The sequence below is a fragment of the Balaenoptera borealis genome, assembly GCF_965194805.1.
Source record: "Balaenoptera borealis genome assembly, chromosome: 11".
Taxonomy (NCBI): Eukaryota; Metazoa; Chordata; class Mammalia; order Artiodactyla; family Balaenopteridae; genus Balaenoptera; species Balaenoptera borealis.
Genome location: NC_138868.1, coordinates 61,836,337 through 61,847,870, shown reverse-complemented (window position 1 = coordinate 61,847,870; position 11,534 = coordinate 61,836,337). Strand labels below are relative to the sequence as shown.

Below are 11,534 nucleotides of genomic sequence, written 5' to 3'. Positions count from 1 at the left end.
CTATTTTATCTTCCAGGTCACTTATGCGTTCTTCTGCTTCAGGTATTCTGCTATTGATTCCTTCTAGAGAATTTTTAATTTCATTTATTGTGTTGTTCATCTCTGTTTGTTTGCTCTTTAGTTCTTCTAGGTCCTTGTTAAATGTTTCTTGTATTTTCTCCATTTTATTTCCAAGATTTTGGATCATCTTTACTATCATTACTCTGAATTCTTTTTCAGGTAGACTGCCTATTTCCTTTTCATTTGTTTGGTCTGGTGGGTTTTTACCCTGTCCTTCATCTGCTATGTGTTTCTCTGTCTTCTCATTTGGCTTAACTTACTGTGTTTGGGTCTCCTTTTTCCAGGCTGCAGGTTCGTAGTTCCTGTTGTTTTTGGTGTCTGCCCCCAGTGGCTAAGGTGGGTTCAGTGGGTTGTGTAGGCTTCCTTGTGGAGGGGACTAGTGCATATGTTCTGGTGGATGAGGTTGGATCTTGTCTTTCTGGTGGGCAGGACCACGTTCGGTGGTGTGTTTTGGGGTATCTGTGACCTTATTATGATTTTAGGCAGCCTCTCTGCTAATGGGTGGGGTTGGGTTCCTGTCTTGCTAGTTGTTTGGCATAGGGTGTTCAGCATGGTAGCTTGCTGGTCATTGAGTGGAGCTGGGTCTTAGCGTTGAGATGGAGATCTCTGGGAGAGCTTTCGCCATTTGATATTATGTGGAGCCAGGAGGTCTCTGGTGGAACGATGTCCTGAACTCAGCTCTCCCACCTCAGTGGCACAGGTCTGACACCCGGCCAGAGTACCAAGACCCTGTCAGCCACACAGCTCAGAGGAAAAGGGAGAAAAAAAGACAGAAAGAGAGAAAAGTAATAAAATAATTAGAATAAAAAATAATTATTACAAATAAAAAAATTAAAAAGTAATAAAAAAAGAAATTAAAAAAAAGAAAGATAGAAAGAAGAGAGCAACCAAACCAAAAAACAAATCCACCAATAATAAGTGCTAAAAACTATACTAAAAAAAAACAAAAGACAGAACCCTAGAACAAATGATAAAAGCAAAGCTATACAGACAAAATCACACAAAGAAACATACACATACACACTCACAAAAAGAGAAAAAGGAAAAAATATATATATATTGTTGTTCCCAAAGTCGACCGCCTCAATTTGGGGATGATTCATTGTCTCTTCAGGTATTCCAGAGATGCAGGGTACATCAAGTTGACTGTAGAGATTTAATCCGCTGCTCCTGAGGCTGCTGGGAGAGATTTCCCTTTCTCTTCTTTGTTCGCACAGCTCCTGGTGTTCAGCTTTGGATTTGGCCCGCCTCTGCATGTAGGTTGCCTGAGGGCATCTGTTCTTCCTCAGACAGGATGGGGTTAGAGGAGCAGCTGATTAGGGGGCTCTGGCTCACTCAGGCCGGGGGGAGGGAGGGGTATGGAATGCGGGGTGAGCCTGTGGCGGCAGAGGTCGGTGTGACGTTGCACCAGCCTGAAGCACGCCGTGTGTTCTCCCGGGGAAGTTGTCCCTGGAACATGGGACCCTGAGAGTGGTGGGCTGCACAGGCTCCCAGGAGGGGAGGTGTGGATAGTGACCTGTGCTTGCACACAGGCTTCTTGGTGGTGGCAGCAGTAGCCTTAGCGTCTCATGCCCATCTCTGGGGTCTGTGCTGATAGCCACGGCTCACGCCCGTCTCTGGAGCTCATTTAGATCGTGCTCTGAATCCCTCCTCCTCGCACACCCTGAAACAATGGTCTCTTGCCTCTTAGGCAGTTCCAAACTTCTTCCTGGACTCCCTCCCGGCTAGCTGTGGTGCACTAGCCCCCTTCAGGCTGTGTTCACGCCGCCAACCCCAGTCCTCTCCCTGCGATCCGACCAAAGCCCGAGCCTCAGCTCCCAGCCCCTGCCCACCCCAGCGGGTGAGCAGACAAGCCTCTCGGGCTGGTGAGTGCTGGTCGGCACCGATCCTCTGTGCGGGAATCTCTCCGCTTTGCCCTCCGCACCCCGTTGCTGCGCTCTCCTCCGTGGCTCCGAAGCTTCCCCTCTGCCGCCCGCAGTCTCTGCCCATGAAGGGCCTTCCTAGTGTGTGGACACCTTTCCTCCTTCACAGCTCCCTCCCAGAGGTGCAGGTCCCATCCCTATTCTTCTGTCTCTGTTTTTTCTTTTTTCTTTTGCCCTACCCATGTACGTGGGGAGTTTCCTGCCTTTTGGGAAGTCTGAGGTCTTCTGCCAGCGTTCAGTAGGTGTTCTGTAGGAGTTGTTCCACATGTAGATGTATTTCTGATGTATTTGTGGGGAGGAAGGTGATCTCCACGTCTTACTCTTCCGCCATCTTGAATGTCTATCACGTCTCCCTTTCTGTAGTTCCAAGTTCATGCCTTAAGTGCTGATAGAATCATGAAATCAATATTTTTATGGTTCTAGTGGCCATTATTCCTAATATATCAATGCAAATATCTACAAAATGCTCCAACTTAAAGAGGCTCACAATCCTGCTTGCCCTTCTGCAGCTGCTTGCAGCTGAGCAGTGTTAAATGTGTGTCCCTCGGCCTTTCAAGGGAAGAGCACCACCTCCAAGCGAAGTGCCATCTTCAGGGGTCTCCCACCACCTAGAGGTCCTCTACCCCAGGCTACTTCTCATGTCTTACAAACGTTCCCTCCTGCCCATAGCAGTTTGGAGTGTTGCTGTTTCTCCATTTCAAATTCTCTCATATCCAACCTACACACATTCTGTTAATCTGTAGAGGATACCTTTGTCACCTCCGGTTCTTCCACAGGAAAACATCCACCCCATTCATATATATATATGCCACAATTTGTTTATCCATTCATCCTTTGATAGACACATTTGGGCTGTTTCTATCTTTTGATTAATATGACTAGTGCTGCTATTAACATGTGTGTACATGTACTTACTTGAGTATCTGCTTTAATTCTTTGGATAGACATCTAGGAGTGGGATTGCAGGGTCATATGATAATTCTATGTTTAACCTTTTGAGGGAAGACCCATTTCTTTTTGAAGTGGATGGGGAATTCTTTGTGAAAGGGGATGGATGTTTTCCTGTGGAAGACCCAGAGATGACTAGGTATCCTCTACAGAGGGCAAGACTGTGTCTTATGTCTGGATTCTCATGGCTTAGCACTGTGCCTGGCACCATAAATACTGCTCAAGGATTAGTTGAAGGAATAAATGAAAACTCAATGAGAGACACTATCAAATACAGTGTAACATTGCAAGGTACATAATGTTTTAACAGTTCTTTTTTTCTTTTTCTTTTTCTTTTCTTTCAATCATTCTTTCCTTTGATTCCTTGTAACTAGCAAACTTGTAATGGGGTGTCATTGCCAGGCCCCTAATACAATCAGGAAAAATTTCTCCCCATATTTGTGGGGGACAGGGGTTGGTGGTCCCTTTCAAGCCATGAAAAATGTGATGTTAATATAAAATAACACAAAGCTTTTGTGACAATGGGCTCCTCTGACTCAAAGATTACAGAAAAACTGTAAAATTCGTTGCAGAAATAGAGCGAAGGATTGTCTTCTGTTCAGTCCACATACGCCCTCTAGTGTCAAAAACTTCAAGTAAGCTAAGGAAGGAAATGGAGTCCATTGGGTCCCACCGGTCTCTCTCTCAATGCCTCACTCACCTGCCTTAAAAAATACACTGGGATTCCTTCATATCACCTATTCTAAGAGAAAATAACTGACCGATGTGAGTGGCCCAGGCTGCATCCACTCTCCTTGAAGTCACCAGAGCTACATTCACAGAGCTGGAGGACATCTGGCCATCTCATGCAATTATGTCCAACCTGGGTCCCCAGACCTCTGGGCATCAGAGGAAAGAGTATTGGGGTCCTCAAGAGGGTCCTGGCATTTCAAAATGCCTAAGGAAATTGTACTGTAGCTGGAGATGAAACTGGAAACCACCAAAGAAATTGGCAAGTACCTTTTCCTTCAGCTGGAATTAATCAGCTTGGCGTTGGATTGTCACTGCTTATCTCCCACTTGCTAAGTGGTAGTTACCTATGCCTTGAATTAATTGCAAATAGGAAAATAAGTAATGATTTTACATATGTGGTGGGTAAAGAGTACAAGATATGTTTAAATTGGGGACTCATAAGGGTAAAAACATAATAAAAGTGGTCCTTCACGGTGAAAACATCAGGACCCACTTCCCTGCTACCCTATTGGCTGGCCTCTGAGGTATGGATTAACTAGGTTGCTTTCAGGAGGGAGCATGTCTCATGGCCATGTCCCCTCATCAGACTTTGGGAGTAGCAAAGATTCTTCAGCCTGCACTAGTGAATGGCAGATAATGTTTTCTGGAAAGGTGCTCACACTGGCTTTTAACAGTTTGGGCTCAAAAACTTTTGAAATCTCCTGAGAGTCTACTCAAAATTCTACCCAAATTATTTAGTCTTTTTTCTTCTTCTTTTTTCAGTTTTATCTCCCCAAATTCCACCCAATCTTCCAAATAACTCCTATACCCCAATCTGTCAGGTCTTCTCACCAATTTTGAACGTTCTCACTATATTTTGAACGTTTATTCATTCATTCAACACGTTTGCCAAAGGCTCATTATGGGCCAGGCTTTATGCTAGGTGTTGGCGAAAACAGTGACAGACGTGCCTCTACCATCATGCAGGATACAAATAAGAAGTGCCGTGACATGGGAAAGTTGGGTTGCTACAGGAGTCCATAACAAATAGATGAAATCTACATGTGGGGAGAGGAGGGACCCCCCCCCCAAACGGGTGTGATTTAAACTAAGATCTGAAGGATAGGAAGGAATGAACTAGGTAAAGAGGAGGAGAAAGGGCTCCAACTTGAGAGAACACCATGCACAGAGGCCCCAAAGTGGGAAGGAGCATGGAGATTAATTTAATTAATTAATTAATTAAATGTCCTTGTTTACTCCAATCCTCTCTCCTAGACCTTGTCCCTACAATCTCTGCCCACAAAATCCCCTAAAAACAGGGCTCAAATCTTATCTTCTCTTGCTAACCATGACCGAAAAGTATCATCCTCAACTGAACCAAAGGATTTTTTTTTTCTGTAACATTTAAATGACACCAATCCATTACTGCCTTGTGTGGAAGCTATTAGCACACTTGTTCTATTCTCCCAGTTATATTACAAGTTCTGGGAGAGCAGAAGTCTTTGCATATAGTAGGACCCAAATAGTTGTTGGACTGAGTTATGTTTCTTTACATTCCTCACAACATCTAGCCTTAAACTAACTAGCTGGCATGCAGATATTTCTGTGAGTGAAATTAAAAGAATGAAAAATGTTTTAAAGTCCAAAGAAGGGCAGTGATTGTTAAGAACTGTGAAGGGTCTGAGATCTTACCTATTTGCAAGATAACAAGTTAGCCTGCCACAGTTGCCTGGATGTTGGCAAAAGACATGAGGCTCCTGGGCCAGAGACAAAGGATGTAATTACAGCACAGCAAGCCGCCTGAGCATCAGCATATTTGCATCAGTTCCCCTTCCCCTGAGTCCCATGTTGTGATGCAGATAGGCCCAGGTGTGTGCCTGAGTGTGCAGTGGATTGCCTTACAGAGAGGAACCCTGAGCTAGAAAAACCCAAATCTTTTATAACAGGCAGTAAGCATGAGGCTCCGTTTGGCTCCAGAGGGAGACACTGTACTTCCCAAGGCTGTTCATTATACAAACTTCCTTAAAAAGAGAGTCCATAACAAAAGGCAGAGAGGGCCTCTGCTAACGAGCCATGCAGAAGCATGAGAGACCCATGGAGAATTACTTCTGAACACTGGGCAAAGTCAACAGGCATTAGTAATAAAAATAGCCACTGCTTGTTAGGTGTTCATATGTGCCATGTACCGAGCTGAGTATTTTATATGCATTAGCTCCTTTATTCCTCTCAACACACGAGAAAATATTAACACATTTATGGGAAAATATTTTTATCAATTAAGACTTTCAGCATACAAATAATAGCAACAATGGAGAATTTGGAAACACAGGAGCGTTAGGAAGGTCTCAGGAAGTGGCTAAATCTATTAGCTGAATACCACCTGGACTCTCACTCCATCTGCTATCTCTGCTTCTGCCTTTCTGTACTTCTCTGGCAAAAATGTAACTGTGCCAGCTCCCAAATTCACTTGCTGTAGTTCCAGCGAACTTCAGAAGATGATTAAGAATCCCTGAATCCAATCGCCAATTCCATATTCAATTCCAAAGAATATGATTGGCCCATCATCAACACTGTGTATTTGTGTTGGGGAGAGAATTTTACAGTAATATAAATAATAAGAGGTATTTTAATATAAAAGAGGTACACTTTTTTTCATAATCATTACTGAACTTAAGGTAATTTGTGTTCCCACTTACTGATCTATATCTCCCAGGCTGTGAGCAGCTGGAGTTATTTTTATTACCAATGCCTGTTGACTTTACTCATATCGTTTAACAGAATTATAGTCATATTGGGTACATATATGTATATATTCAATTTTTCGAGTTTTATATATATTATTAAAATCGTTTTCCAAATATGTTGTACTAACATAAATTCCTGCCAGCAGCTTGAGTGACCCTATCTGATGGCTTATTTGGTAGAATTGATCATTATTTTTCAGAAAATCTTTAACAGGTAAGAATGGTCTATCTTTAGGTTTTACTTTTTTTTTAACTGGTGAGATTAAACTTTTTTTTTTAGCCATTTATATTTCCTCTCCATTTATTTTCTGTTAAAGCCCTGGCAGGAATCAAGCGTTCTTTTAATGTGCCTCAGTGCTTAGAATAGGTCTTGTCAAGAAGCTGACACTCACAAAGCTCTGAAAACAAACTCATAGATTGACCAACCCAGTGGTAACTGTTTTACATCCTTGTAAGAATAATTAAGCCACTAAAACCTAACAATTGTTTACCATTTTAGAATTTACACAGAATATATTGGCATATTTGAACCCACAACTACTGTGTGTTGTTATTTTCAACATTTTACCATGTGGGGAAAAGTCTGGAGTACTGAGGTCTGATAGGGATAAAGGTTTAAAATCTGGTCTACCGTAGAAACGAAGGAATTCAGCTTCCCTGAAGAAAGCGACTAAACCAAATACATTTCGTCCTCCTGTACACGAGAGGGCGAAGCAGCAGGATATGAAGCAGCAAGAATGAGGGGCCCGCGGGACTACACTTCCCAGAAGGTCTCTGCGCGATTCCCCCGGGATGATCAGCGGCCGAGGACTGCACTTCCCAGGTTGCCGTGAGGCTAGACGTGACTCTGTCTCCCACTGAGCCGAAGTGGAAATGGGCACTGGCTCTCCGGTGGGACTTGACTGTTGAGCTGTACATCTCATTGCCTGGAAACGGGAGCCGGAAGGTTCTCAAACAAGATTCCGCTTTCTTAGGGCGGTAACGGCGTGCACGGGTTGAGGAAGGGAGGTGGGAGAAACGGAGCCGCTCTGAACCATGCTAGGGAACTGTGGGTCAGTCTGTGAAGAGGCCCAGCCTGTGAAGAGGCCCAGCCTGTGAAGAGGCCCAGCTTTGCGGGACAGCGGTGCGAGCCTGCGCCGAGAGACGTTCGTGTGACCGGCGGAAAACTACATTTCCCAGCATCCTCTCGGTACCAGAACTACCTTACCCAAAAGCCTGAACGCGATTCATCCAGCTTTTCGCCCTTCCCCGCCAGCTGGAAAGCCGAAGACATGTGGGGTCGCTGGTTTGGGCGGCTCCTGCGTTCTGAAGGCAGCGGGGGCCGCTGGGTTTCAGCTCCCCGCGGGCGTTTTTCCCCGGCCCTGAGGAGAGGTGAGAAAAGGCACCGCATCACCTATGCCTGCGTGCTCTGTAGAAAGACGGTGCCCGTGGTTCGTGCCTGCTCGGGCGAGCGTGAGGCGAGGGTGCCACGCCTTCCAGCCCACTCCGGGTCCTGGCTACGCTGCTCCCGGGCCTCGCCCCGAGGGATTGAGGCGGGAGGGTCGAGGACGGAGAAGAGGACCGCCTTCCTCTTCGGAAGGCTTGCCTCTGAAGGCCTGGCTTCCCGCCTGGCCCCGCCACTAGAGCCCCGCCAGGCGTCTTTCTGAACCCTTCTCCTTATTATTATCAAATGGGGCCGATAATCCCCGCCCTCTCGTAGGTGTGTTGGGAGCAACCGTAAAGTAATCTGTGTTCGGAGAGACCGGATATCTTTCGCGGCCTGTTCAGACTTAGACTGTGTTGCTTACGTGCGGTCCTCGAACCCAGGTCTCTGGTAAACTACAGCGTACATTTCAGGTCAGGTGCGCTTTATTTTCGCTGATTTTCAGTACTCTGTAATCACCTAGTAGCCTTTAAAAAAAAAAAGGAAAGAAAAGAAAACGGGAATGCCGTAACTACAAGGGTTGACTGGGAGGCGCAGCTGTTAGCAGTGTGTCCTGGACGTCTGACTTTATTGAGAGACGTTTCCAGAATCTTTTTTCCCCTAATTTTAAAACTCTTTAAGGTTGTCCGCAGAGTAGGCACTTCGTAATAACCGTTGTCTATCCACCTTAAATCTTCAGTGCCGGGTGAACTGAGCCGCCCAGCACCACTACTTTGTGCTGTTTTGCTCATTGTTTCGTTTTACTCACCCAGCAAGACTGCAGCTGTAGATCCCCCATCTATAAGACCGCTGTTTAGTTCCCAGGGTCCTTGGTAAGGTATTTGTACATATTCAGGTGTTTAGTATACACGCACATTATGATGGGCTTTACAAAATGGACGTAGCATTTTTTTGAACCCTGGGAAATCACCGCAGTCTCAATCCTTTGTAAACTTTTAGAGCTAATATGATTTGTGTCCCTCTTCACTAAACAAATATTTATTGAGTGTTTACTGTGTACAAGTAGTTTAAGCTTGCCTCATAATGTCAGTAATCAAGGAATTTGAAAACCTTGACCTCTGACCAAGGGAAGGGTCTTAGTTAACTATCATCTAGTCCCATTCCCTATTTAAAGATAAAGGAAGGCACAGGAAGGTGATGTTATTTGTCGAAGTTTTGTGACCAGTAGTGGTGGATTCCTAGTTCATTACTACTTCCCAAACTTAGCAGAACATCAAAAACACCGGGGGTGCTTTCAAAAACACAGATTTTTTTGGCCCTCCCGTAGAACTACTGAGTCAGTCTGGAGAGGTGGAGCCCATAGATCTCTGTGTTAGTTCATTATTTAATATATTAATCCTGATAATTTGATGCATCTAGCAAAGCATACGTCTACATACCAGCATGTAAAAATATATATTAATGATCACCCACGTCACTGAAGTGTTGCAGCTCTGAAGTTAGCAGTAAATTTTTAAAATTCTTTAAGTATAGTTGATTTACAATGTTGTGTTAGTTTCAGCAGAGTGACTCAGTTTTATATATATATATATATATATATATATATATACACACACACACACACACACATATATATATTCTTTTTCAGATTCTTTTCCATTATACTTTATTTTTTTCTTTTTAAAAACTTTTTATTGAAATATAGTTGATTTACAATGTTGTTAGTTCCAAATGTATAGGAGAATGATTCAGTTATACATATATATATTCTTTTTTTACATTATTTTCCATTGTAGATTATTACAAGGTATTGAGTATATCCATTATACTTTATTACAAGATATTAAATATAGTTCCCTGTGCTGTATAGGGGGACCTTTTTTTTTTAATCTATTTTATTTATATATATATAGTAGTTTGTATCTGCTAAACCCAAACCCCTAATTTATCCCTCCTCCCACCATTTCCCCTTTGGTAACCATAAGTTTGTTTTCTATGTCTGTGAGCCTGTTTCTGTTTTGTAAATAAGTTCATTTGTATTATATTAGATGCCACATGTAAGTGATATCATATGATATTTGTCATTCTCTCTCTGACTTCATTTAGTCTCTAGGTCCATTCATGTTGCTGCAAACAGCATTATTTCGTATTTTTTTATGGCTGAGTAATATTCCGTTGTACCACATCTTCTTTATCCATTTATCCATCAGTGGACATTTATGTTGCTTCCATGTCTTGGCTATTGTAAATAGTGCTTCAATGAACATTGGGGTGCATGTATCTTTTTTTTTTTTTTTTTTTTTGTATTTATTTTTGGCTGTGTTGGGTCTTCGTTTCTGTGCAAGGGCTTTCTCTAGTTGCGACGAGCGGGGGCCACTCTTCATCGCGGCGCGCGGGCCTCTCACTGTCACGGCCTCTCCTGTTGCTGAGCACAGGCTCCAGACGCGCAGGCTCAGTAGTTTTGGCTCACGGGCTCAGTTGCTCCGCGGCATGTGGGATCTTCCCAGACCAGGGCTCGAACCCGTGTCTCCTGCGTTGGCAGGCAGATTCTCAACCACTGCGCCACCAGGGAAGAGCATGTATCTTTTTGAATTATGGCTTCCTCTGGATATATGCTCAGGAGTAGGATTGCTGGATCATATGGTAGCTCTGTTTTTATTTTTTTAAGGAACCTTCATACTGTTCTCCACAGTGGCTGTACCAATTGATACTCCCACCAACAGTGTAGGAAGGTTCCCTTCTCTTCACACCCTCTCCAGCATTTATTGTGTGTAGATTTTTTAATGATGGCCTTTCTGACCGGTGTGAGGTGATACCTCATTGTAGTTTTAATTTGCATTTCTCTAATAATTAGTGATGTTGAGCATCTTTTCATGTGCTTTTGGCCATCTGTATGTCTTCTTTGGAGAAATGTCTATTTAGATCTTCTGCCCATTTTTTGATTGGATTGTTTGTTTTTTTGATATTGAGCTGCATGAACTGTTTGTATATTTTGGAGATTAATCCCTTGTCAGTCACTTCGTTTGCAAATATTTTCTCCCATTCTAAGGGTGGTCTTCGTTTTGTTTATGGTTTCCTTTGCTGTGCAGAAACTTTTAAGTTTAATTAGGTCCCACTTATTTATTTTTGCTTTTACTTCTATTGCCTTGGGAGACTGACCAAAGAAAACATTGATATGATTTATGGCAGAGAATGTTTTGTCTATGTTCTCTTCTAGGAGTTTTATGGTGTCATGTCTTACATTTAAGTCTTTAAACCATTTTGAGTTTATTTTTGTGTATGATGTGAGGGAGTGGGGTTTTTTTGTTTTTGGGGTGTTTTTTTTTTTTTTTTTGGTTGCGCCATGCGCCATGCGGGGTCCTTAGTTCCCCAACCAGGGATGGAACCCATGCCTCCTGCAGTAGAAGCACAGAGTCTTAACCACTGGACCACCAGGGAAGTCCTGGGAGTGTCCTAACTTCATTGATTTACCTGCAGCTGTCCAGCTTTCCTAGCACCACTTGCTAAAGAGACTGTCTTTTCTCCGTTGTGTATTCTTGCCTCAGCTGTCAAAGATTAATTCATCATAGGTGTGTGGGTTTATTTCTGGGCTCTCTGTTCCATTGATCCATATGTCTCTTTTTGTGCAATACCATGCTGTTAGGATTACTGTAAGCTTTATAGTATTGTCTGAAGTCTTGGAGGGTTATGCCTCCAGCTTTGTTCTTTTTCCTCAGGATTACTTTGGCAGTTCTGGGTGTGTTTTTTTTGTGGTTCCATATAAATTTTAGGATTATTTGTTCTAGT

At 43.3% G+C, this 11,534-nt stretch overlaps 2 protein-coding genes across 7 annotated transcripts in view; one reads left to right on the top strand and one right to left on the bottom strand.

The window, feature by feature from the left end:
- The first annotated feature begins 7,616 nt into the window (after positions 1 to 7,616).
- The window catches only part of CCDC90B (coiled-coil domain containing 90B), a 61,432-nt gene continuing 57,514 nt past the window's right edge, over positions 7,617 to 11,534 (top strand). For 3 of the 6 annotated variants that reach the window (XM_082343397.1, XM_082343396.1, XM_082343398.1), the window contains exon 1: positions 7,623 to 7,756. In XM_082343397.1, coding sequence (XP_082199523.1) covers positions 7,657 to 7,756 — 100 coding nt within the window. In that variant the 5' untranslated portion in view covers positions 7,623 to 7,656. Of the gene's footprint in view, positions 7,757 to 8,088; positions 8,222 to 11,534 lie in introns of those variants that run through there. The other 3 variants (XM_082343401.1, XM_082343399.1, XM_082343400.1) reach the window with 3 other exon arrangements.
- The window catches only part of ANKRD42 (ankyrin repeat domain 42), a 116,263-nt gene continuing 112,863 nt past the window's right edge, over positions 8,135 to 11,534 (bottom strand). The window contains exon 13 of the mRNA XM_082343322.1: positions 8,135 to 8,275. Coding sequence (XP_082199448.1) covers positions 8,218 to 8,275 — 58 coding nt within the window. The 3' untranslated portion in view covers positions 8,135 to 8,217. The remainder of the gene's footprint in view (positions 8,276 to 11,534) is intronic.